This window comes from Gymnodraco acuticeps, unplaced genomic scaffold (assembly GCF_902827175.1).
Source record: "Gymnodraco acuticeps unplaced genomic scaffold, fGymAcu1.1, whole genome shotgun sequence".
Taxonomy (NCBI): domain Eukaryota; kingdom Metazoa; phylum Chordata; class Actinopteri; order Perciformes; family Bathydraconidae; genus Gymnodraco; species Gymnodraco acuticeps.
Genome location: NW_022990014.1, coordinates 2,032,204 through 2,059,993, shown reverse-complemented (window position 1 = coordinate 2,059,993; position 27,790 = coordinate 2,032,204). Strand labels below are relative to the sequence as shown.

General features: G+C 39.4%; 2 protein-coding genes across 5 annotated transcripts; both read right to left on the bottom strand.

The window, feature by feature from the left end:
- Positions 1-7,320: 7,320 nt before the first annotated feature.
- atf2 (activating transcription factor 2) lies at positions 7,321-23,175 on the bottom strand. Of its 3 annotated transcripts, none has more exons than XM_034213464.1 (12): positions 23,136-23,175; positions 22,449-22,522; positions 21,900-21,996; positions 21,698-21,816; positions 21,458-21,586; positions 20,690-20,868; positions 19,621-19,735; positions 17,820-17,912; positions 15,158-15,343; positions 14,513-14,719; positions 11,872-11,977; positions 7,321-9,143 (listed from the first exon to the last, which is right to left on the bottom strand). In XM_034213464.1, exons 2-12 carry the CDS (start codon positions 22,494-22,496, stop codon positions 8,953-8,955), a joined length of 1,470 nt encoding a protein of 489 aa, XP_034069355.1. In that variant the 5' UTR covers positions 22,497-22,522; positions 23,136-23,175; the 3' UTR covers positions 7,321-8,952. The 3 variants fall into 3 exon arrangements, with proteins under 3 accessions (XP_034069355.1, XP_034069356.1, XP_034069357.1); XM_034213465.1 differs by lacking the exon at positions 23,136-23,175 and adding an exon at positions 23,049-23,130; XM_034213466.1 differs by lacking the exon at positions 17,820-17,912.
- An 869-nt stretch (positions 23,176-24,044) lies between these two features.
- Positions 24,045-26,516, bottom strand: atp5mc3a (ATP synthase membrane subunit c locus 3a). 2 transcript variants are annotated; one of them, XM_034213496.1, is made up of 5 exons: positions 26,450-26,516; positions 26,158-26,252; positions 25,284-25,358; positions 24,708-24,898; positions 24,045-24,597 (listed from the first exon to the last, which is right to left on the bottom strand). In XM_034213496.1, exons 2-5 carry the CDS (start codon positions 26,194-26,196, stop codon positions 24,483-24,485), a joined length of 420 nt encoding a protein of 139 aa, XP_034069387.1. In that variant the 5' UTR covers positions 26,197-26,252; positions 26,450-26,516; the 3' UTR covers positions 24,045-24,482. The 2 variants fall into 2 exon arrangements, with proteins under 2 accessions (XP_034069387.1, XP_034069388.1); XM_034213497.1 differs by having other exon boundaries at positions 26,362-26,500.
- Positions 26,517-27,790: the final 1,274 nt, after the last annotated feature.

The following is a 27,790-nucleotide window of genomic DNA, read 5'->3' as shown; positions in this document are numbered from 1 at the left end:
AATAAAATAAAAACACAGCACTTGTTGGTCAGTCAGCCGCCCGCTAATCACAGTTTAACACCGCAGGTCCACCACCCTATTGTACAGAGACATCCGGCATGTCCAGCTCCCGTATATACTTGTAGAAGGGGTTCCACATCTTGTGGAATTTCCCCAAGGAGCCCCTCAGTATGCACCTTATTTTCTCGAGTTTGGCTGAATTTAGGACTTCTTTTAACCACGAGGTGTGTGAAGGGGATGTTGGAGACTTCCACATGAGCAATATCAGGCGTCTGGCTAGTAAGGTAACAAAGGCTGTGAAGGCTGTCTCCAGAGAAGAGAGTGGCCATGTGGGTGGGGTTACACCAAACAGTGCGGTCATAGCATTAGGAGCGACCGGTTTTCCAGTAATTTCTGACAGTGATCTAAAGATGTCAGTCCAATAAGAGTGTAAGACCGGACAAGACCAGAACATGTGTGCGTGACTCGCAGGTGCTTGGCTACATCTGTCACAAGTTGGGTCCACTTCCTTATATATTTTAGAGAGCCTGAGCTTAGTGAAGTGTGTGCGATGTACTGCTTTGCACTGAATCAGTCCATGTCTAGCACAAATAGAAGATTTGTGTACATTAGCAAAGTTCTTCTGAAATCTCCTCCCCAAGATCTGTTTCCCAAAGAGATTTAATGGAGTTCAGGGTAACCAAACGAAGAGAATAAATCTGAGCGTAAATACACGTCATCATTCCCTTCAGAGTAGGTAACGGCCTGAGGAGTGTGTCTAGCGGCGAATCAGTTGGGTGATTAGGAAACTGAGTAAATCTATTATTAACAAAACTGTGAATCTGTAGATACCTGAAGAAATGTTGCCTAGGAAGTGCAAATGTATCAGATAGCTGTTGGAAAGAGGCAAATGTGTTGTGAATATAAAGGTCTTTGAATGTTTTAACGCCTTGGTTAAACCAAATAGTAAATGCGCCATCTACTAAGGATGGAGGAAAAACATGGTTTGCAGTTAAAGGGGCTAGTGTAGAGTATGTTTGGAGATCAAAGAAACGTCTGAACTGATTCCAAATGTTCAAGGTTGCTTTGACAATTACATTTTTAGTGTAAGCAGAGGAGGGGGTCTTAATGAGAGAGTGAGCCAATGCTGAAAGAGATACTGGACTACAGGAAGCAGCCTCCATTTCAAGCCAAACAGGCAGAGAGTGCTGTGAGTCAGACTGCAGCCAGGACTGTATTATTCTCTGGTTTGTAGCCCAATAATAGAACCTCAAATTCGGCAGAGCAAGTCCACCTTTGGTCTCTGTAAAAATTGCTTGCGTATCCTTGGGGTTTTCTTGTTCCAAATAAAGTTAGAAATAATAGTGTCAGTTTTACGAAAAAAAGTTTGAGTGAGGAAAATGGGCACACATTGAAATAAATATAGAAATTTGGGGAGTATATTCATCTTTATAGAGTTAATTCGGGCAACCAGAGACAGATTTAACACTGACCAGCGGTCGAAGTCTTCCTGTACGCGGGACAAAAGGGGGGCAAAATTAGCTTTATAAAGATCTTTAAATGTATCGGTCACCTGGATCCCGAGGTAAGTGAAGCTGTGTAGTGCAATTTTAAATGGTAGACTATGTAGAGGGAACTCACGCGCCGCTCTATTTAAAGGGAACAATTCGCTTTTACTTAAATTGAGTTTATAACCGGATACAGCACCAAATGAGCTAAGGATAGAGAGAGCTGCAGGGACAGACACAGATAGTATATATGTTGTTCTTATTGTCAGCAAACGTTATGATTGTAACAACATCCACAATGCATCAGTTCATCTTTCTATAGTTTCTGAAGTAAGATTGTCTTTGGCACTCATCCTTGGCACATGTATTCCTCCCAAAAACGTGCATCTTTAAAAAAATATATCGCAAACATGAAGTACAGAAAATACATCAGAAAATACATCAGAAAATACATCAGAAAATACATCAGAAAATACATCAGAATACAGCAAATGTTTCACAAAAGGGAGGTCTTTTTTGCATTCGTTGGGGACTATTTTTGCTGCAGATTAATACACTTTTGGTGTAATTCGGGCAGATGTTTCCAATAACACTTTTTTTGAAAACATCCATTAGGGACAAGAGGATTTCCTGCAGTACAAACTCTGGAAATCTATATTCTGCAAAACAGATTTATGTCTTCAATTATATTCGGGGGATATTTCTCTAAGTTAGTTGTTTTCCTTGCAAAATGTTATTGTTTTGCAACATATACCTATAAATTATCTAAATTAACTCATTTACGCACCACAAAAAACCTCCTTCATGCTTCTATTCTTCATAAAAAGCATGAAAAGTTCTTGCCAAGTACATCATGAGAAGATATACTGTCACAGAGTGGCTAGCAGACATGGATCAGATATGAGCAATACAGGAAGAAGATAACAGCCTGGGTCGGGACGTTTACGACTCTGGAAGTTATCAATCATTTTTATAGTCACTTACCAGAGGCCTCTGTAAGGGTAGTAGTTGTGGTGAAAAAAAGCATGCATCCTTCTTCTTAATGATTAGACAACACAATACCTGCTAAAGGTGGCAAGTTAATGGAAAAAGAACAACATTAAATTAATGTTATTCCATTTTGAGTGATATAAGATGTGTTTAATTTCAGATATACTAATGTTAAGTTGCATATTTATATTGAGACGTCTTACAATTAGTGGCATTAAAGTAACTAGATAGATGTCCTGTTTTACCCTATTCGTTCACGACTACATTTTTCGATGAATGATGCATTGCAAGAAGTAAAGGAGGTCTAAATGACTATTTTAATAATGCAATATTTCAGTTCTTATAAAAGTATTCATATCCTTTCTCTTCTTACAAGGATCTAAAAACATCTTCTCCAAACATTAAATAATGGCCAGATGAACCTGGCCGAGCTCTGCCTTGTTTTACCAGAAAGTAAAGCAATGTATCGTCAGTGCACAACAAACGTAAATGACTGAACACTGTCCCGGAAAGAGACAAAAACAATACACAAAACGGCCACAAAGATGCCAGGGATCACAAGCAGCTGCAAAGAGATGCTGTACAACTACAATGAAATGCAAAATTACTAGAAAGATACACAAAAAAAACAAAAAGAGGCAAAAAAAGACGACAAAGAAATGCAAAATGACACAAACAATGCTAAAATGACTACAAATGATAGAAACTTCAGACTTCGGGTGCTGCTTGCTTGAAGTGTTGTTTCATAACCCGTCAATGGCAGCATGGAAAGTCAATTTAACCACTATTAAATATTGATAACCAAATAAGCAAACTCACATGGGAAACAGAATTGAGTAGGAGACCAACATACAGTATGCACATATAGTCAACGGCCTACTGAATAGACCTCATGAATGCTAATGTCAGCGCAGGCTAATGGAGGAGATCACGGTGCCACCGGGGAAGCCCAGGGGAGGGATTGGCAGAGTAGAGCTCACTCGATGCACGTGCACATGCCCACTGGGGATTTGCCTCCACCCTTGCACTCAGTGATAGCTGAGCTGATACTCCGTTATAATACTATTAAACACATGCACATCCCGCGTGGCAGAGCCAGATGCCGTGCCCATCGCCCTCCAATCACGAGCGAAAGCAAACAGACTCCACATGATAGTGTGTGGAGTTTGCCAAGTGAAAATAATGAGTGGTTATCAATATTTGTAGAGAGAACATATTATATCTCATCAGGAGTTCAATTAAACGCCCAGCCCATGTATGAAAGCAATACTTTATTCCTTGAATTTGAATAACAATAGAGGCCATCTTTGCTGGGTGCTGCAGGCAGCTTGCATTGTGTCCCGTGTTTGGTTTGGGACGTGACCAGTGTATTTGCATAATCTGAATTAAATGTAAATCAAGCTGTTTCATCTCTGTCTCCCTGGATTTGAGGGGTTAAGAGCGTGTGCTCAAAAACAGCACCCCTCAGCAGGGGGAAAGAGTCTTCATTGTTGAGAAATCTGGAGTTTAAAGCCTGGAGCATCTTCTTTTGAGCAAACCTCTGCGTTTTTCAAATGTAACCCCTGATGCCCCCTGAAGGAGAAAGGGCAGCCTGTTTGTATTTGTGAAACATTTCACGTAAATGAGGCTGTTTGGCCTTAATCCTTGCCTAATTAAGTGCCAGTCTGCTAAGGGCCAAAGCGTAATACCTGTCGAATTATGGGAACAGCTGGAGCCGCCTGCCTGTCAGCAGATCAGTTCCACATTATTATCCTGCTCATTTATCGAGAGGGAAACACAGAGAGACTCCCAACCAGAGGCCATCTTTATTCCTGTTGCCTTTCCCAATTAGGCTTTGTCGTATGGCTTCGCATCCATGTGTGGCTCGTAATTTAGAGAAATATGGAGACTGTTGCTGCTGTTCAGTGATGATTCTGTTTATTTCGCAATGTGTGTTTTTGTCACCACACAGGACACTGATATACGCTTCTCTTCATGCTGCTATAGCTAGAAAATGGTGATACCTCCAAACATGCATTCATTAATGGGAAACCTCATCAAATTAACATTAAAATCATTACAGGATGAATAATGAATAAGGCAGGGATGTTTGCCAGGGGGATTTTAATTAATCAAACAATCCAGATTAATTATTTTCTGCATGTGAGAAAGAAAGGAAAAATAAGATTTGACTTTGTTTTTCTCTCCCCTTTGATTTAACTTCAAAGATCTGTACTGTCGCATGATTCTGGTTCATTTCTGTAAATATGCAGCATCGAGCCAAAAGTGATGTTATTCGTAAAGGCTGTGACCTACATAGTAACATTTACATTTCTCCCCTCTGTGATCAGCAGTGAATCAAGGCTGCCCCACTTTAACACTGTGAGGGTGTGTTTGGAGGCACAATTCTGTCTCTGTAAACAGGACAAAACACTTAATGAGAGACAATTTATTATTTTCTTAATTTAACATAGTCTCAAAATGTAAATGAAACAATATGAATAAGTAAAACATTCAAACAGCTCTCTGATTTTGTGTCGAATAATGTTCGATTTGAGAGGCTTTTTTGTTTACATCTCGGTGAGTTCTCCTAGCTGTAATCTGAATAATGTTTCCATGAAAAGCAGATACATTAAGACAGCCATTTGCATTTGGGGTATTAGTTTGGATGTGTTGCCACCTGCTGGACACTCAGAGCCGTTGCTGGTGGAGACATCAGGGAAACCTTCAGCTGTGCATCATGCAGATCATAATTTGCTCAGGGGTCGTTTGCTTCATTATGTGAGCAAATAGCACACACAATCAAGTACAATATTCATATTTAAATGAACACCGGTTTTTCTAATCATTTGAGCTGCATGTATTTTTTCATTGAAAAAAACAATCCTACTTTGATATGTAGCCTACTGCTTTTTATTTTTTGCAGTTTATATAATCAATTTAAACACAATCCTTACACTTGTTGAATACCATGATGTGCAGTTGATGCAACTTCTTCGTGAAAGACAATAAGTAATGTAACACTAAAATAGAAGCAGTGAAGAGTAGGCCTATAGGTGTTTCAGTCTTCCTCTACTGTCAAAGGGAGATATTGAAGCAGCTCCATATGTGAGTTTGACTAAATACCATAGCTAAATACACATTGAGACTGTAATTTGAGAATGACGGATGCAGGTTGTTTGTGTAAATTAAGCTCATTGGCTCAGACCAATTTGCTTCCCTATAGGCAAGATTTTAACCGAAAGTTTAAAGTAAAATAAAGTCCTTTACCTCACCTGAGCTGTAGTTATCTGAGTCAGACAGGAGAGAACTCTTCCTCCACCTTGTTGTAGAAACAGCTTCTCACAGCGGTTAGAGCCGCTAGCTAGCACCAAATGCTAACAAAAACAAACCCCGGTAACACGTGCTTGCTCTCTCTCTCTCGCTCACTCACACAATATGCGCACACACACACACACACACACACACACACACACACACACACACACACACACACACACACACACACACACACACACACACACACACACACACACACACACACACACACACACACACACACACACACACACACACACACACACACACACACACACACACACACACACACACACACACACAGACACGTATAGGCTACTGCAGGAACAATAAAAGGTCACTCTTAGCAACACTGTCAATGTTCAGTTTATTTTAGCCTGCGTCATCCCATACGGAACTCAGCTAATTTCCATAATGACAGGAAGGAGTGTTGTTCCATTTCAGCAGTGAATGTGTTGCCTATAGGCCTACCTGTTTAGGTGAGGCAAGTTGGTTTGTATAGCGCCTTTCGTAAACAAGACATTACAAAGTGTTTTACATAAAAGCATAGGGCCTGAAGACAAGATATACAAGGCAATATAAAAATAAAAGATAATCTATATAATTTAAAAATAATGGATCAGAAGAGGAAAACATGTATTGCCTTTATAGAGCAGCACAACATATGAATAGGTCATTCCAACCTTGATTTAGCAACCAAAATCTACCTTTGATTTAGCAAACCTAAACCAAAATCTAAGTTTTATCATTAAATGAAAATATGTGAAAGTGATAAACAAGTATTTTTGGCCAGTCCAAATAATTGCATCCATTGCATCCATGCAATTACAATTTACTCAACATGTATTTGAAAGCTATAGTCACTATTCAAGGCATATTTTTTTAGAAGGTTATGTTTTCAGTTTGTTTGTCAGCACAATTATTCCTGACTATGGTTATTATAGCCAGTTAATGCATTTGGCTTTTGTGTCTTTCTTTTAGTTAGTGATGAAAACTATCAAACAGTATTTGAAGTTGTAAAATATTAGCTCCACCATTAGCCTATTTTCAGTGTAAATGAGATACATTGTGCTGATCATATTGTTGTACTTAAGTGTGTGTATATAAGTACCTTTGAAAGCAGGAGAACTATTAGGAAAAACACAAATATTCAGTATCCAGTTGACTTATGGCTAATAATGATATTTTATCAAAAATATGGACAATTCTAGATCATCCACAAGGTGGCAGAATACACCACAAGATTTTTTGTGTTCATCCCTTACAGTTTTGACAACATGCAGCAGCCAGGTCGAAATCAAAACACTGGTTTTGAATGAAAGCATTAAGACATTGCCCCATTGTAACATCTGGTAAAGCATGTGGGGAGGGTTGTCTTCTACATTATTATCTTATTGTTAGAAACCCAATGAACAGCCATTAATGTTGTTAGCCCAATCACATATTCAGAGTTTCTTTCCATCTGGAGCAATACATTGAAGCAAAGCTGGATTTTAAAGAGATATTAAAAGGTTTATTACAACAACTTATCAATTCAAATGTTTTATACAGAACTTTCACAAGTTACAAGTACATTTTCAATACAGTATCACACTCCTGTTTTAGCAGTAACGCTGAGGTAAAACAAACCAAAGCTTTCATAAACTTAGAGCCACAACTGAAGTTGAAACAACTTGTTTAATTATATTTTTTATCTGACTGAGACATTATTACTATTAAAACAATTAAATTCTCACGGAGAATTATTATCTCATGCAAATAGCACAAAACAGTGAAAATAAAAACGATTCATACATTAAGAAAACCTTTTTTTTTTTTTTAGCTTTTCTTAAAACTACACAGTAGTAAGCTAGGACAGACTAAGAAAAAAGGCAAATTGACTTCATAGTGTGACTTGCTTCTTACTATTGTTTCAATGATGAAATGCTCACGATTCTTACAGGCGGTAGGAGTGTTACTCTAATATATATTATGTGTTTCCAGTTCAAATCTGAACGCTTTATTTTACATGAGAAGTCGAGTCATCTTAATGATTTCAACATTGTTAAGATCTACGTCTAACATAGTTCATGTGGTCAACAGGGCTCAGCTCTGTCCCCAGACTATTCTATACAAAAGTACATACCACCTAAAAAGATCACACACAATGTATCATTGACGTTATTTACAATGTTTTCTAAAAATGTCAAAAAATTGTAATCATGAAAACAACATCTTTAAGTGTTCTGCGTTGAAGCCTTACACAAAGCAAGATATCTCCTTACTAAAATGTTCATGAGACCCTTAATCTTAACAGTTTGAGCTAATCTGCATTAGAAATGTACAGAAGATACAAAAACATTAATGGCACTGAATGAAGTCAACATCACAAAGATTGAGTAATGGAAAAGGTACTGCAATCCTACAATCACTGCTTCAGGAACAATCAGACAACACGTGGAATGTTAATGAAATAACACGTTTCTAACCGGCTCACCTCCTCAACACTATTTCTACAAGCAGAGGTGAGCGCAAACATTCAAACAGCACAATGTGACTACATCTGATCTCACTCACAGAAGAGTTGTCAAATCTTAAATCTGATTCAGGCATTTACATGTGTGTAATGTGACAGTATTCAAATGTACTTCTAAAAATCTGCCTGTACTTAATAACATGTGGGCTGTCAATCTCTAAAAAGGTCACCAATTATCTCTCAAAATGTGCAAAATTGAAAAAGCAAATTACAAAAAAAGGCTGACTCATCTTTATGTAACTTCATCATAAAGACAGTGCTTACAAAAGTAATGAAAACAAACAAGCAAACTAATTACAAATGACCCACACAACATACTTTGGTAAGGTCTCTAACAATTCACTGATCAAACTTTAAGGCTGATCGCTTATAAATAAATACAAACATAAGATTAATAAATAAATCACACAAGTACAAAATCATTTTAGAACCACGTGTTTTACATCTAACACCTAAAGTGCCTGTTCTTTTGTCTTCATCAATTCCAGAGAAAACATTTGCATTTTCAAAAAGCATTGCGAAAGGAGGACAAAATGGACCAAACAAAAACAATACAATCTTAATAAATGAAAAACACCACACTTCAAACTGAAGAGAATCCCTCTGTGTGTCGCAGGGATTAAAGAGGCTCCAGGTTTGACGCTCGGGCACGGTTTGCGGCGATCAGCTCCCTGAAGGCTGGGTCTCCTCTGTGCTCTGGTTGGACGCGGTGGAGACGGACGGGGTCGTGGAGGAGGAGCTGACCCCGTTGGAGGTGCTGACGGAGCTGTGCTGGATGGCTTCGTTCTGGATGGCTTCGTTCTGGGGGCTGCTGGGGACGGACATCTCCTCGCAGCTCTCGTCCTTATCCGAGACTGTGTTGGAAAAGATGAGAGAATAACCACTGAACAATAAACTTGTACCATTATAATGTTATGATGTTCTTACATTACAGCATATCATCTAGAAAGGCTGGGGAAAGCTTTGGCACATAGGCCTAATCAGATGTAAAACAGCTATTTGCATGTGGTGTGTGAAAACTGTTTCATTAATCCCCATAATGCTACTTCTGCACCCCTTCCTTTAATTAAAGCTCCAATGTCAATTTAAACCCACATCATAAGGGTACATTACATTCTGGGGCATGTGGCAGTGTTTCCCATCCCTAACTGTTCTCTCATTTGTTTTTTGTTACCTTGCCAACTACTGCAGCGACAGATGATTACAGCACCTGATTTTAATGATGCACACACTTGAGAGTAGGGAAGACTTGGAGTTGAAATGCCACCAGCTGTTAGGCAGTTGCATTGAATTAATTGGATCCTGATGGAAAAAAAAGCCTACTCTCATGCTCTGTTTCGTAAAGGAATAAGGAGCACAGTGATAATTAATATTGTTAATGATATGAAGTCACTTGTTATGCCACTTTGTAATTAATGACCGGGGTTTCGTATTTGAGAGTGTTAAATACAGATTCCTGAGCAAGAGGAAGCAATTAAAGTGCAAATACAAATGTCTTCACATTAGAGGCTTCATCTGCCTTCCTGACTGGACTTTGACCGTGTGATTTAGTGCAAGTGAATGTCAAAGCACTATAAACTCCCTTGCTGTTTTACCATGCAGAAGGTCAACCTCAGAATAAATCAGCGTGGTGGTTTTGTTCCATGTTCAAGTGTGCATTATTACTCCTAATGACATTAAGGGGTGGCTGTTGGACGTATCATAATACTCCGAAAAATCTAGTTTCCTGGGAAGCCAGATCCTCTTTCTGCTCTCTTGGTTTCTGAAGTGGGGTTCGCTGTAAGCAGATGGACAGCTTTGCATGCCAAGTGTAAGCTTGTCCTGGCTTGTTAGCGGGGCAGTCTGGGTAATGTCCTCCCACCTGGGCAGAACCATGAAGGGTCTTTACCAGACCTGGGGGGCCATGTAGTCTAACAGGATATGTAACACCCAGAGAATGGAGGGCTTCATGAGGCCCTTTACATATGTGAGGGCCACAGATCAGTCAGTCAGTAATTAGCAAGATCGATTTAATCAGTGACTCCAAACCAGGGGTACTCGTGCCTCAGGGTGTACTTATGCAACTGCCAGGGGGTATATGGAAGGATACATGATTTAATTGAAAACATATTCAATCAGCTATAGCACCTGTACAGTACATGTTGTGATCAAAAGTACATGAAATCATGTAGGTAGACGTCTAAAAGCTTAGGTAAAGTAATGGATAAATATTCAAAATAGATGGCAACAGACAAAGTAATGAATTCATGAATTAATGATGTTTAAAAGTTAAATATAAGCAATGGTTGAATTGGCTCAAACTTTTGGATTCAAGAATTTTGCCAACTATTTCACTGCTTGAAGAAGCAGTAGTTGATGCAAATGAAATATATAGCTAGATGTTGTGGATAACAAGTGGAAATGATTAGCTGAAACTATAAAATAAGTGCTGAAAAAGCAGAAACTAATCAATAGGTAGGTCGATGTAGGTACATTAAAAAGGTTGGGAGCCACTGGATTATTTCATTTTGCCAGATATTTATTCCTCCTTTCACATTAGTTGGTTTTCCTTCATTGCTTGTCTAAAATCTGTCACTGTGAGAGCCACACTGATGAACTGGGGTATTTGGATGAGGTTATATCTTCCCAAACAGGGTAACAAGTGCTCCAAATGTCATCCTTCACAAAGGTCCAGAAACACGGGACAGACATCCTCGGCAACACATGAGAAAGATGACCCAATTCATCTGTGGATCTTTCGAAAAAACAATCCAGACAACACCAAATGAGACCTGGCTCTGACAGCCGGCTCTAGCCTGCAAACCATCAGTCCCATAATGCACAGGACGTGTGTCAGTGGGATGGTTAGCAATAGGGGATGCATAATGAACAGCCTAGCTTGGTGGACACCCCGCAATGAGAATCTCTCTGCAGTCTTGTCAAGCTTGCTGCTTTAATAGACTCATTTCAGAGGCAATCATTGTCAATACAAGTCAGCGGAGGGGTTTACATCACAGTGGAGAAGCGGCTTGCATACTGGCTCATCTGTGAGGGAAGGTGAGTTATGAATGGAAAATCAGAATGACAGAAGAAATATTGTTGATTCTAAATGTGTGATGAACAAGAACTGGCATGGAGACGCATTGTGCGCCTTGACGACAAGACATTTAAATGAAGAGGCTGCAAACTGCACAATTATGATGTTTAAATATTCGTGATTCTCGTATGTAAGTAGTATGAAGTTATATTTGAATTAACACATGCACAGTAGGAGTTAGAGAAACACAGATCAGGCTTATTTATTCTGACAACCCGACGATATGTCCTGCAGACATTTATCTGCATGTGACAAATTGTGTCAAATGAGGAGGAAACAGTTCTTGTGGTTACCACCTGTGGCCTCGTCAAAAGACTTGGACAATGCCGGCAGCGAGAAATGTGTCTGAAACCCTTCTGCCCATTAATATCTTAACTTCTGCAAAGTTTTTCTTTTTATCTAATAAGTCAATAGCTCTTTCTGTTTGGCCATAAGTAAGACATGTCCTTCATTTTAGAAGCGTTTCACAGGAAGCCTCGGGCTGAGAATAATGGAGCATTACTCACTGTGATAGCCGGATTTCTTCTGCATGGCGGTTACAGGGCAATCTTTATGAGCCAGAAGAAGCTGCTTCAGCTGAGCCACTTCGTTTCTCAGCAGGGTCACTTCACTCTTTGAGAGGAGAATACACAACAGCAATAGAATGGTCACTCTGGAGCGTACAGTTTATCCGATTACGACATGTGCAGATAGTTCAAATCTGTGCAATGATTGTCCAAACTTCGACAAAGGTCTCAATATGGTTCATTAAAATATGATTGGGAGCATTTCTTCGTTTCATTATAAAGTTATAACCTTAAGTTTGAACTAGAGGCCAACCCATACTACATTTTGGAGGCCGATACTGATAAATATGTTTGAACGTTTAAGTGTCTGATAACAATGTACCCTCCATTTTTATACAAACACACTTAAACATATGTAACACAGACGATAAAGATCAATTATGTTAGTTTTTTAAAATAATTGTGACCAAAAGATACCTTAAACTGAGCAATTGCTTTTTTTATAGTTACAAAATAAACATGTTGATGCTCGGTGGTGGACAATCTATGTAATGACGACACACATTTGTTATATTTCAGTACTGTTCTTGTGACTATTTGGCCCACATTTAAGCAAAAACTGATATGTCTAAAAATGTAAATATCAGCCCCATCTGATATATGCGTTGATATCTCTTCTGAACGCATTACTGCACATATACAGTAAAAACAGTATTTACACCAAATGTCCGTTTATTGTTTTCTCTCTATTAGCGGTAACTCTCATCCACCATTGGTTTCATTACCAGTAATTCATGGGATCTCATCGTTTCATACAACAAGAAAAGCGGTAACGGTACTCCAAACGGTAAAGACAGGAAAAGTGTCATTTACTTTTTTTCCTGCACAATAATTATGGGCCTTCACTGGCTACGAGCAGCACATTAGTCAGAGGTGAGCTGTTGGGATTGTCAGTGCAACTTTGTGGATGCTTCTGAGATTTACACTCTGGTGTCGTTACGGCTCTCAGGGGACTTGAGGATTTCTGCATGTCGTAAAAGAGGGCCACATTACGCTGAAGGTGACTTTTACTGGATTTAAAGCGACCAGGGGCACGCAGAACACCCCATGGCAGATTTAAGCTCCTTCTTTTCTCCTTTAAAGGACTATGGGCGGCTAAATCTATTAGTCTAAAAGCAGCCAATTTATTTGATTCCATCTGTTTAGTCTTGCTGGTGTTGGCAGGGCTAAGCTATTGTAAGACAGATTTAAAACACAGCTGGAAGGAGCGTATGCATCACATGAAGCCAAAGCCCTATTCACTGCTCTTCCACCATAACTGCAGCCTTTTACGGCCAATTTAAAACACAATCCTTTAAAACCCTCCCTCCAATCTGCGAAAGCACGCAAGCCGGACTTGTAAACAGAAGTCAGAAATTGTAACATCCATACAAGTATGTAGTTCAATTAGTTTGATAAAATAGAAACTGTTTGTTTGAATTACAAATGCATTCTCAAACATTCACCCAGAAAATGAAATAGAACCTGTACCAGTAATGCTGCGATGCATGCACGCCAACAGGTACAGTATGTCAAACTGCATCATACCTAGTATTTTAAACAGAGCCAAGCTGTAAAACTTATTTCTAACTTTGTGAGATAATCAAAATATAGAAAAAGGCCTTGGGTGATGCTGGGAGCTGTCTGAGCTGCCTGGTCTGGTCTGACACCTCATTAAAAAGCCAGTTAAGGATGATGTTAAAATAATTGTGCATCATTAGAGGCAGTTTCACTGATCAGCTGGGCCATGTCAGCATGGGCTTTTATACAAAAACTGCACTGCTGATTAATGCCTTCATATAAAGCGCCCTTTTATTCCCTGCCACATGTTGTTCCCTTCCTTGTAGTTAACAGCGATGCTCCGTTTATAACCCGTCTACTGACACACCTAAACCTACCCTAACCCTTTCATCTGCATATATTCAAATGTAATCTCAAAAAGCACACTCATGACAACTGGTGATCAAAAATGTTTTGACACAGATATTAATTAACAACATGAACCCATGTCTTTATATTGTCATGTATCCCCTCCTCCACCCACTACAACTAAATCTGCTTTCATAGAAAAATAAGACAGTGAGCAAATAAACACCACATCTCATTTAATTGTCTGGAACACCGATGTGCCGCACCCCCGGCTCACACTTATCAACAGAGACAGCAGATACATGAACTGTTTCGAACTTGTCAGCATCAGATCCTAATTGCTTCCAGCAAAATGAAGGTTCAAAAAGACACCTTTCCCTAGGAGATGTTTGAGGCCATTCAGTAAACTGCTGAGACAGAAGCGAAGACACGCTTGTGCGCGGCTGACATCTGGAGGATACATCTTTATTGACAGGGACATATCGATGTAAAGGGCTCACACACCGCTGCTGTCACACGGCAGCTCTTCTTAATCGGCTTTAATGACTTCATCACCACAGAAGGGAAAAGTCTGCGAACACACGCTTCCACCAACAGCACATGTTGATGAACAGACAAACGCAAGCATGCAAAACATACAAAAACTGACACATTGATGCATAACAGCACATGAGAAAGACAGATGAAGGAGCTGTTGCTATAACAGAAGCTGAGGGGAGGGGGTAAGGAGCACCTGCAGTTGTCCGTTGGTGGAGTTGAGGTCATCAGACTTCTTCTCCAGAGACTGGACCCAAACTTTCCTCTTCTGCCGGCAGCGAGAAGCCGCGGCTCTGTTTCGCTCCAGGAACTTGCGCCGCTTCTCATCGGGGTTTTCGCTTGTGTTTCTGCGCCGCCGACCTCCTGTGCTCGGGGGGTTTTGCGCAGAGGGCGCTGGGGACGCCTAAACAATAACAATACAAAACAATAACTAACATTAAAAAAATATAACCAGAACTTGTGATACCTTACAAAATATACGCTGCCAAACCAGATGTGTGCCTTAAGAGGGGACTGAATGATGAGGTAAACAAAAAAAAGATTGTACGCAAGATTACAAATATGATGATGCAATTTCTTTGGTACTTGATTGATTGATGGTTTTTGATATTACAGGTAGATTTATAATGTATACAAAAAATACTTGAGTTTCAACATGCAGCCCTACTGTAAACACCTATCATTGACCTTGACATTGAGGTCTGTTAAGGAACACATTTAAGTATTGTTCTTGCATGTACGTATTCCCACAGATACAATACAAAATAAGACTCTTCTATGAAGCTCTTGTGAAACACTCATTGAGCAAAAGTGTGTGTCTGCTGCAGGTGTGGATACTCACAGGGGTCTCTGTGGTGGAGGTGGCTGGCTGCTGAAGGGAGAGGGCAGAAGGTTCCTCAGCCGAGGGCAGGAGAGGAGCCGGACTCAGGACCGCCATCGGGGAGGGAGATGGGGTTGCCGGGGAAGGGGGAGCAGGAGAGTGGGTGACAGCGCTGCTCTGGACTTCACCAACATTTCCAGTGGTAACCTGAGGAGGCAGCTGGCTTAGTGTGGGTTTCAGTTTCAGGGAAAAGAATCATGAAAAACAGTCATGAAATGTTCATGCAAAAAGGAGGCGAGGACATTTATTTTTAGTCATGAAAAATTGTAAAAAAAAACGTTTGTTGCTATTTTTCATATATCTCAATAGACTATATAAAGTTAATATGTTTAAAATTCATTTTCAGTGGCAGATAAGACATGTGTTTTCACAATATATATAAAATTGTACCTGTAAAAAAGCATGAAAAACAATCCAGATAAAGACATTTTAGCCAACAATGGATTACAAATCGACTAAGAGGGGGCAGCCCTATTGATGAAAACATTTGATGGAGATCCACGGTACATAATTTGACCCAAACTATCAAAACATGTATATTTCTGAACATGGACTAGGATTGAATACACCACATTCACAGAAACTACTTCCCTACAGATTGGTGTCCATGACTCACAGGCCAATTCCTCTAGTATCAAACACTGAGCAAACAAGGTGAAAGTGAATGAGCCTTTCGAGGCAATAACAAAGTGAGAGGGAATACATTTACATGAGAAAACAGAGGACCACATTATTCTAACAACTACCTTTGCCAGACCAATCTATCTACCAAATTAGTTTATCGTGTAATACCCTTCCAGAAGCTCTTCTGGCAGAAACAAGATATTATTCTCTTGGAATGGCCCATAGAAAGAGGGGAAAGCCAGTCGGATCCATATTTCATCTCTGCCACGGAAACCTCATCAGTGTAATAACCCTCCATCTCATGGGTGTTATTCAACCATCTGCTACTATATTACTTATCTTTATTTTGCAACTAATTAACAGCATAATCTTCTAAATTCAGCAAGTTAATTATCATTATTGTGGTCTTTGCAGCATCATCAGTCCTTGTAAAGTGCCGTCTCCGCGCCCCCCGAGAGTCGGGTAGGGGGGGGGAGAGCGGGCAGGTTGAGCGGGGGTCTGTTTTCTTGACGCGGGCTCATTAGGTGTTTGCTGATGAGCTGGGTGCGGTGGGAGGCGCCGCGAGTGAGACGGGGGGGGGGGGGGGGGGGGGGGGGCAGGTCAGGCAGGATTCTGCTGAACAAAAGGTTCCATGCAGGGTGAGGCCGACTTAATGTGCCTCGCTGAGCGTGTGCCAGGATGCCCCCAGCTGGCTCTCGCTGGCAGCCCCCCCCCCGGTTGGCCCCGGTGACGGCGTGCTGAGCACAACGCTGTCTCCGAGTTTGTCATCTCCGTACCCCATGATCCCCGACAACCTCCTCGCCTCCCCCTTCCTTCACTCCTTCCTCTCCAGTCAGGATCAATCCTCCCCTACAACACACACACACCTCCTCTCCGCAGTGTATCTGTTAATTTCCACAGGCGGAGCACGCTGCGAACACTTACAGGTCCTGTGATCCGTGCTCCATCACTTTGCCACTGATCCCCCTCTCTACACTCCATATCCCTGCCCTTCAACTCACTTTAGAAACAGCAGGTCTATGACCATCCTCTGCCCACAGAGAGATATTCGGAATGTTTTTGAGGCGGGGGTTCTGTTTTTATATGATTATCCAATCAGTTTTGTGAGTATTTTTTATTTTCTGAATTAATTTAATCGTTTTGTCAATGGAATGTCTCAAATTAGTGAACAATAGTTACTTTGACAAGCAGTCAAAATGCAGTTTAAGTCCAAACTCATTATCATAATTTAATCCACTGTGTGAAATTGTCAAAATTAGAACGTAAATTCTTGATTTATGGCCAAAAATGTGTTGTATGGGGATGACCTTTGACCTTTAACCACCAAATCAATTCTAATCAGTTCATCATCGAGACACTTGTGCCAAATAAAAAAGAAATCCTTCAAAGCGTTCATAAAATAAGGTGTTCATAAGAATGGGACTTAAAGAGGATTGGATAAGGCACAAATAAAATATTCACAAGAATGCCTCAAACAGACAAAACCTAAGGTAGTCAGGTTAGTTTCACATATAACAAAGAAGAAACAGCACATGTTTCAATACGTAGTTTTACTTATTGTAATGCGTTATTCTTCATTTTTTTTGCATGAAAGGTGATAGAAAAATGAAGTTATTAATGAATGTTATTATTAATATTATTGTAACAGCAAATCTACAATGACAACGATTATTATCCCATTATTTTTCCAACAAATAGTCAGTTAATCAGCTAAGCTTTTGCTATAAACCAGTAAAAATGAATCGATTCAAAGAAATACAATATCCTTCATCCAGATGGAAAGTCTATTGTTAAAAGGTATAAAATAATACAAATGTAAAAATACCAGTTAGTGTAATACTACAGACCCAACCTGTCACTAGCGCCCTCATCTGGTCAAAGAAAGGTCGCTTCTCATCAAGCTCCCTCATTACTTTGGCTGTTATTTTATCTCTCAGATGGGAAATAAAAAACTCAACATGAAAATGGTATTTGATGTAAGAGAAGAGATAATTAATACCAGCTTTGCTTCTGATTGGACGGGCTGTGGCTGTGGCGAGGGGGGTCCTGGGATCCCGGGGACGTTAGGCACTATGGTGACAGGTCTGACAAGCTGACGGCAGAGACACACAGACGATCAGCATGGAGAAAATGTGTCTTTGGCTGTTAAAAGGCAGGCGGCGCTCACACACAACAAATACACACACACACACACACACACACACACACACACACACACACACACACACACACACACACACACACACACACACACACACACACACACACACACACACACACACACACACACACACACACACACACACACACACACACACACACACACACACACACACACACACACACACACACACACACACACACACACACACACACACACAGCTGCGGCAGACTCTCAGAGTTTCCTCATATCTCAGCCTCATTAGGTTGGATGGCCTGTTATTTTGTAGAGGAAGCGCCACATGGAGATGCCGTGTGCACGCTAATGAACCTCTGCCTGCCTGCGTGAGAGCATATGGGCAGGGAAGCTGAGGAGGGGATGGAGAGACACGAGTCGGAAGGCCAGGGCCGGGCCTCCTCTCACAACCGCTGACAATGAGACAGAGGGAGGAGGCGAGAAAGGAGAGGAGAAAGGAGGGGGGGAGATGATCGTGTGAAAGGAAGGCCCAGTGGTGGCTCGTGTTCTCCATCTACTTTTGCCCTCCTTTACTTGTCAACGGCTTTCCCAATCCCCACAGACTGGGAAGAGAGAGGTTTTTTCCCCGCTGTGCTGCTATCAGGAGATAATCATCTGCTGCTCAGTGTTCCACACAGACAATCAGGACTGCAGCGAACAACAAGACAAGCTTCCACATGGGGGACGTTTTGAAAACAAACAGCAACAAGACCTTGGCTTATAACACATGTCCAATATGAGACACTGTCATGGGTTGTATGTAATTGGTTTGTGAAACACGTTAGTAGTGTCATCTATCTGTTCTGCCAAAAATCAAGAGCGTTGATCGTAATTGTACGAGGACAAATAGCAGTGAAGTGTCCTGGACTAGAGCTGGCTATGCCTCAGCCAAACCTCGTGTCTTTGCCACGGTGACACACAGTCCTGCTCTGAACTCCATTACTTCTCTACAGCTCTCACTTCACTGCCAAATCTGAGGGGCCAAATTTGTAAATAATCCCTCGGTCCAAGTAGAAAATATGTGATAGTAGTGTATAACTACAGCATAAGAGGATCACTAAAGGAAGAACTTTAATTGTACTAATGTGCACAATTGTCCCTACCATGTTTTTGTTATTTGTAAAGTGGGTGACAAACAGTGAGCTTGTGTCTGGCAAAGCATCAAGTATTTTACAGTCCAGTGATTTTGTTATTCGACAAAGTGGACTAAAAAAAGTATAAAATGCATTGGCATGGACGACCTTTATGTGCTGTAATGTAAACAATGGTGGAAAGAGACCAGATTCAGCCAGAATGTGCTGGTCAACAGGTGATCTAGAAAAGCGAATAAGCTCGTTTAAATATGTGTAGGGATTCTGTCCTCCCAAAGTATCAGTAGGTAAAATGTTCCTACAATCCATTATGTAAATCCACACTATTAGTTGTAGAGCTGGAAAGATCTAGAACAGATACTAAATGGACCTTGAGTTCACACACTTTTTAGTGACATTGCTATTTGTTCAGTGAGTAAAGTCACTGTATGCATTCCTAATTCTGATTACTATAGTCACCAAATGATCAGAAACAAACATGTTCAAACTTTGCTTGTAACTCAAACACACAAAAATAGCAACAGCGTACTCACAGGGATTGTAGTTGGAATATGTATACTTGAGCTTGTAATAGACGCAGGTATAGCAACCGGCATGGTCTGGCCGTTAGGCAGCTGTAGGAGCACAGGGAAGGTGCCGGACACCGGGCTGAGGGGGGGAGAAAAGAAATCCAAGTGAGGAGAATAACTCACAACTTTGTGATAAACACACAAAACACAATCCAAAACTAAAGACCACATGGCTACTTGTACAACAACAATATGTCACAAACAGGCAACATCTTACGGAAACAAAGCAAAACAATGTTCAACACAAAATACACATGTACATACACAGTAATATGAGAACACATATTTTGTCACCACATCAGACCCCATAGGTGATCAGTGTCAGGGTTTGCACAGATATGGACTTCTGGTCGGGTCAAACCAATCAGCTTCCACTAAACTAACAATGTTGTTAGTTATGTATACGTAAATACAGGATGTATTTTACCGATGTATTTGGATTTGAAGCATATTTTTCAGGCAAAAATGTTAAAGGCAGAATGAGTGGGATCGGCCATTGTAGCTTTGTCCATTAATTAATTGCTGAATTTAAGGCCAAGGGAGACTCTAGCAAATCCATATCCATAAATCGCTTCAAAAGCATCTTTTTTAAACCGCTTTTTTAACAAAAGCTATTCATTTCAATGTATTTATTCAACATTGTCGGTGTTGTACGACAGTACTCATATTTTATTGTATCTTTGTTCAAAGGAGGGCTCTTTAAACCATACAATCCTATATGAGGGCTTAATAAAGTGTTTCTATTCAAAGATTTTGATTGGGGAAACATTCAGAAATTGACCTGAAGCTATACACTGAGCTGTAAGTCCATATCTGAGCAATGCTGATGTTATTTCTAAAGACGGAAATAATAAGGTCTACAGCTAAACATTACAATTCCGGGCACAGTGTGAATAAACAAATAATACAAAAACAGTCATGCCTCATAAATCATGAGCTCACCAAGACAAAAATGCACAAATATGAATAAATTAAAAAAAGATGACTTAAAAAAACTATGATTTAAAAGAAATGGACGTTTGGAGTTACTTACACTACAGGCCTATTAGTGGATGGGACTTGGGTAATAACAGAGCTAGATGTTGGTGACGGGAGATCTTGCTGAATTACAACACTAGCCTCTGAGGTTGCTAGAAGTACATTGGGAACTTGGAGGGATGCAGGATGGACTATAGTGGAGGTTGGCAGTGAGGATGGCTGCAAAAATAAATCCTGTGAACACCATACAAGACCTTAGCTGCAGGAAGTATTGAAAAAGTAAGTTACTTCAAATTATTAGAAATGAGGTCAAAATTACCCATTTGGACAGAATTGTATTGCTGCCATGCCAGTATAAGATTAAAGGGATAGTTCAACAATAACATTTATTGTTAAAACAATAATTGTTAACATTATATTAAGTTATAATTTCATTTTTACAACATACATGCTGACGTGATATGCTTGTATCCAGTTACAGCTCAAATATATATTGTTAGGACAAACTGTTCACATTATAGTGAATTTTTCTTTTTCTGACGTTGCAGCAATACTCAGAAAAATAAAATAGCTAACTAAATAGAGAGAAAAAGCTTCTTAGTTTAAGTCAATCCAATATCTCTAATGAACATGTATACATAATCATTTTGTGCAGTACTGTCAGCCATTTTTCATGAAAGTCTTACCTTTGAAAGTTCAATCAGGAGTAAATTAGATGAACATTAAAGCAGGAGATCAGCTGCTATTCACTCTTCATCTAAGCCCTATTAACTCTCTTTGATAAGCACAAATACTCCAAACTGTTTTTTTTCGAAGGCTTTACCTTCACGTCATCGTTTGTCGTAGATTCGGGGTGAGGCAGAGGGCTATCTCGATGTGCTTCCATAGCTGTGAGTTCCTCAGCTTTGTTGCGCATGATAGGCGTTGCGAGAGGTGACAAATCCAATGGTAACTACAAAAACATGAGTAAAATCATCAAAATAAAACAGATCAGTGGTATACATGCTCACCATCAGACAAACAGTAGTTCATGATATGTTTATAGTTCGATACCAAAAACAACCTTTTTAATGTCATCTTCAGCTGCTTTTTTGAAGTCATGGTCGAACGGACTTGCAAGTTCATTGAAGAGTCCGACCTCCTCGCAGTTCTTTAAAAAACGGGTGGGTGTCGGTGTTTGGTCTGCAATGGAATAAAACCATTACTACACATACTTGTAAAGCATAATTTAAGTTAAGATATCTGGACATTAACAGAGCACTTACCAGCAATGATGACACTTTCATTCCTTGCTGGACCAAACTTCAGGGTCATCTCATGTTTGTGTTTGTGGACAGCCAAGTGATCTTCATTTGTAAATCTCTATGTATGGTCAAAACAAAAAGACAGAACAGAATCAATATATATATGGTCTGTAACACAAACGTCATGTCTTCTCTTGGTTACAAGTGTCATATTCAAACATATTTATTTGCAATACTCAAATTAAGACAAAGCATACGTTTGATAATAAAAGTGTGCTTTAGGTATTTATAACATTTCGTCTAGAGAAATACAGCTCCAGAGTAAGTCTGTGTTACTGCTTTACTTTACCTGTTTTAAGTAAACAATCTGTTATTTATGCTCAATTTCTTTGTTTTAAGTTATGTTTTTGTGTTATTATCTTCACTGTGTATAGTCTTTCAACCTGTTCAGTTGAGTTAAGTACTTTGTAACTGTTTAATGAAAACAGCTATAGTCCAACAAATGACCCATATGAAGGGTAATTTAGACAGTGACTCAAAGTAACATGAGCAAAAACTGAGAGGACTTACCTGTCCACAGCCAGGAGCAGTACATTGGAAAGGTTTGTCATCACTCATATTAAGGGTTTTCCTGTTGTGTCACCCTGAAATAAAACAAGTATAGCAAAAAGCAAAATCTTAGACGTAGACGTGCATTAATGTAAGGTTAACTGTTTAGAAATCGAACTACGAATCATTCAAGATGTAAATAAACATTGAGGTTATAACAGATATTTTATTAATAGTGTTTGAGTGACGATGAGGCACTGTTTGGGTAAAAGTCCTGAGAGAGAACATCTGGAGATGTGGACAAAGCCTATCGATGATGGGCGGCTGCTTTGCTTGTTTACACCTCAGTGTCATCATAAAAATACGGTCCTCTCATTATTGTCCTGCTGAGGACGACTTCTTCAGCTATAACCAGCTGCAGCTTTGGCAAAAATATGATGTAAAATATAATGAGAAAGCGTAACACAAACAAACAATAACAGGGTGAGATAATCTGCTTTCGTCGCTTCCATGCAATAACCCGAGCCAAGCGATAACATACAAGCGTCGCCATGTTTAGACCTAAATATCTCAGTAAACAGAGGGGATGTCAATGGTTGTTTCGAGGTCGTTTTATTGTACCGGAGCATAAGTCCTTCGCAGAGCCACAAACGATGCCTTTTACAACCGCTTTGTACCCATTCGCTATGAGTTTAAATGGTCACTTACCCCACAGCCACAACCCTGGATTTCCAAATCCCCACGTCTGTACTCAAGTATCGCGAGAGCAGCTTGTGCTCTTCCGTTAACGTCAGTGTTATGTTCCATGGATAATAGCAATTTTTAAGCCCTCTTTTTCCTTTATTTAGTAATTTAATTGGTATGATCGTTTATGCACTCTTATTTAATGTAAATTGTAAAAAAGCATGCCTTTCTTTTCAGAAGAAGATTTGCTTGGAGAAACTAGAAAATCTGCTAGGTGGTGCAAGATTACATTAATTAATAGAACATTAGTCACCCTGGCATGTTTGCAGTGTAGACTACAGTTGTATAGGTAGTGTACATTTGTATAATTGTCCCCAAAAAGTTCTTTAAAATAAAGTTTTGAACATAACATGTAAAGATGTCATCCAAGCAAGTTTTGATGTATACATTCTGCTGGAATGGATGGAGGCTTTAAGTTGTCACCTGAGGTCATGTTGGAGACTCCTATTTTGGATTCTGTGCACCTAGAAGGTTCTTGATATATTTCATTTGAAATAAAAACCTTTGTTAATTTTGAATTTTAGCATCCCTAGTCCTGGAATATTTACATATGAATTTGGGATAAATATGACCTTTTTGCATATACTGTAGCTTTCGATAGAATACTTTACATTTGTTTTCCATAAGGCCACTTTTCAGGGTTATTAAATATGAAAATAGTACATACATGTTTGCTATTAAATCTCAGAGCCTAGTCACTTTGTAATTCTTCAGTTTAGCAAAACTAAAACATTGTAAATAAAAAGCCCACCAGCATTTCCAAAGTAGCATTTTAAAATTGATTTTGTCTGACAAGCAAACCATAATCTAAGGATACTTCATTTACAATGAAAGAAAATAAAAAAAAATATTGAAAAAAGTCAAAACCCATAGTATAGCGTAATGAAACCATCTAGATTTATTTAATTTACATTTACAACAGCAAGCACTCACGTGCTGCCTTAAATACAGTACTATTTACCTGCATCTGTACCAAGAAGTAATGAAGGTGGACCCCAAAGCTTGCATGTGATGAGAAAACAAAGCTGATTCATGGCGAGTCTTAGCAGCTGCTTCACAGAAAGGATGACATTCAAAAAAGCACACTGCCCTCTACTTTGCTAGCTTGAAATTCCAGACATAAAAGTTGTACTGCCATTGTTAAATAGTCAAATACATGTATTTTAATGACGTAATTTCTTACATTTGTACAATACATGCTCTGCTTATTTTGACAGTGTCTGAAAGACTTGAAAATGTACAACAATGTTGGTTGCCACAATAAAATATGTAGTCACATTTGTAATGAAAGTGTTGTTTGACAGCAGAGTTTTACATAGCGAACAGGATAAGGAAAGCGACCATCAAACAAAACAGTCCCATGGCTTCAGACAGAGCAAATCCCAGGATGGCATATGAGAACAGCTGCTGCTTCAGAGATGGGTTCCTGCAAACAAGAGAAGACCGTCAATGCCTCAATGGAAAAACAAAAGCATTCACCAGAAATCTAATAATCCAAGATAATATGTTTTGGGATGCATGTCTGCAAGAACAAACCTAGCATAGCCGATAATGAGACTGCCGAACACGGTCCCAATTCCAGCTCCGGATCCAGCGACTCCGACTGTGGCGGCTCCAGCTCCGATGAACTTGGCAGCGGTGTCAATGTCCCGGCTGACAGCGCTGGTCTGGAAGCCCCTCAGTGTGGCCAGGGAGAGGGGGCTCTGTGGCATCAGAGCAACAGTGCTCTGGAGCAAGAAAAGACAAAATACTGTTTAATTACATTTTAAAACCAACGGCAGTGGATATGACAATGAAGTCAGTTGACATGCAAAGAGTACTGAAGCAAGTGTTAGGAATAATTGATTAATCAAAAATGACCAAATTAAAGTCTGAATTTAACAACACTTTTTTCATAACAATGCTTCTTACTTCTTCATTTCAAATTAAAAAAGAATATCAAAAACTCTGAAAGACTGATAGTTGAAAAACTATTTGGGTCAGACTAATTTGAAGCTGCTACATTGTGGTCTCAACATTTTAATATTCTTTCATGAAGGAAATGACTAAAAGCAATCAGTATAGTTTAAAAGATAATTGCAGTCCCAGGAGAGAGCATGTTTTTCTTCTTACCTCTGTGTTGAGCTCAGGCCTGGACAGCACTGAGGCAGAGAGGGGTCTGTAAAGAGCCCGGGAACCAGCGCGGAGCTGCAGCAACAACACAGACACACTTTAGTTTAGAGACACAACACACATGTAAGCTTAATGAAACATATGTTTGGTATCCATTCTCAGTCTGAGCAAGTTGAAAGCACCTTGAAGTCACTTTGTCAACTCCAGTGTCATTCAATGCAGTGCAAACACTACATGACCTGTGGCCTTTAAAGGTTTAAGAGTACAGTATGTGCTTTGCTTTGAAAATGAAGTTTTTGTTCATCTGAGCCAGTAGCCAGATACATTAAACATACATAGCAAGCTTACTGAACAATTGCCCTGTTGTAATTCAAACCACCTAGTCTGCTAAGCTACTAGAAACCTAAATGTGACCTTGGAGGAGGATTTAAAGCCTAGGGCTATATATATATTTGGAAGCAATCAAAGCTGGAATACGCAAAGTGATAGTTTATCAATTGCACATCCATATGTAGGAGATTCTAGGGAACTGTGCACTAAATCCAGCTAGCAGAGGCTTGCAATGACCTTAGCTAACGGCCATGACTAAAGATGTATGCTACATGCTAAAGCACAGACAGAGGCAGATTTCCAAAGACACCTTGAATGCACCATTGCATAGCATTCATGATTACGATGACAACATTGGCACAGATTAAAATGTCTGTCAGTCATTCTGTGCTTTAGCTTTAGCATTAGCTCACTAGCCTGTTGGCCTAGGCTGCATATACCCTTGTCAGTGAGCTACACTCAAGTTCAGACAGAGGCCCACCGGATTCATTAACGGAATTAGGAAAGGAGAATTCAACGAAAACACATGAAAATGCAAACTCACCATGGCCGGCGTGGAGACGAACTTTGCACAGGCGTACATGTTTCTGTTTTAGTAGTATTAGCCGGTTTGGTCAAATCTGGTTAAAGCCCGGGTCTCTGTGGGAAGACGAGAGAGAAGTAAGGTCAAACGGGTATAAAAATGCTCCACAAAGAAAATAAAGCCACTCATATGTACATTCACATCCATTCTGCATGCTATCCTCACTTGCGCGCTACAAAGTGGAGTTAGGAGAGAGGATGAAAAGGGATTTGTAGAAGTAGGCTTCTCATTCAATCTGCCATTGCACACTTACCGACTGCAGAGGACGAACCACAGTGGAAGAGTGCGCTTGCGCGGAGTGACGTGTGTAGAGTCCCGGATGATGACAGTGAAAGGTCATTTCACAGAAACTTTATTGATATTGATCACAACAACAACGTTCATTCACAAATCTAACCGTTGTTTACACTCTGAAATTATTTTCTACATCTTTTGTCCTTGCACTTCTTACTTATACTTTGTTCTTATCCACGTAAAGAATATAATATATATATTATATGTGCCAAGAATATACTATATATATTATATTCTTATATTGTATATTATTTGATTTATTTTGATGTTTTTATTGCACTATAATATGTGTATGCATTCTCTGCGAGATCTTTTATGTTTTTGAATACAAATATTAAAAACTTTACCCGAAAGTACCTGCATTTTGTACACATTTACATTCATTCATACCTATAATGTTAATAGTTATAATGATGTTGCTGCCGCTGGTCTGGTTAATTTATATAAAAAATCTGTACAAGGGCCCTGAGGGGGAAATTAGCTATGGGTCTAGTTAAAACGATCAATTAACAATATGCACCATGTTACAAGACTTATGGTGAGTCCGGAGATAATTTCTTATTGCGAACAAATCCCATGAAAAAAACATAACCAATGTTATTATTATATATTTTTATATACATAGCCTATTATATATATATATATATATTAAAATATATATATATCATACAATAGAAGTCCATTTTTTATTTAGACAATTCTACTTCTAAATCAAATAAATAACAAATAGATAAATCATTTTGAGACATTTAAATGTTATTCTAAGACTTGTGTAGGAAGGAAGTGTCCCTATCTATCCGTCACCATTAACATTAAGAAACACATTCTGAGTAGACCTTGGCTTAACTGTGGGAACAGGGGACTATTCAAAGATGGAAATTCTTGGCTTTTGCTTAGCTGCGGTCAAACCAGGAAATAATGGCAATTTAGACAAGGTTAGCGTGATTCTAATTTCTGAAAGACAATGTGTTTCCCTTTCCTTTATATATTTGTGTACAGCACTTGCAAATCCTGTCTCCAAGGTGTTATCACAATTTTGTGATAATGATTTTACTGTATTATTTTCTTTACAATTCGACCAAGAATCTTCTGACTTAAAGAAGTTGTATTGTTCATTGTTGTTTTGTTTATATATTAGTTATCTTACATGTACAAAACAGCTTAATGTTTATGTTTACTTAAACATGAGTTCTGGTTTTTAGCTGTATTTTATTTCTCTGTAAGTACAAAATAGAGTCAAATTCCTTGTATGTTTACTCATTCTTTGCCAATAAAGCTGATCATATATATTCTGATATTG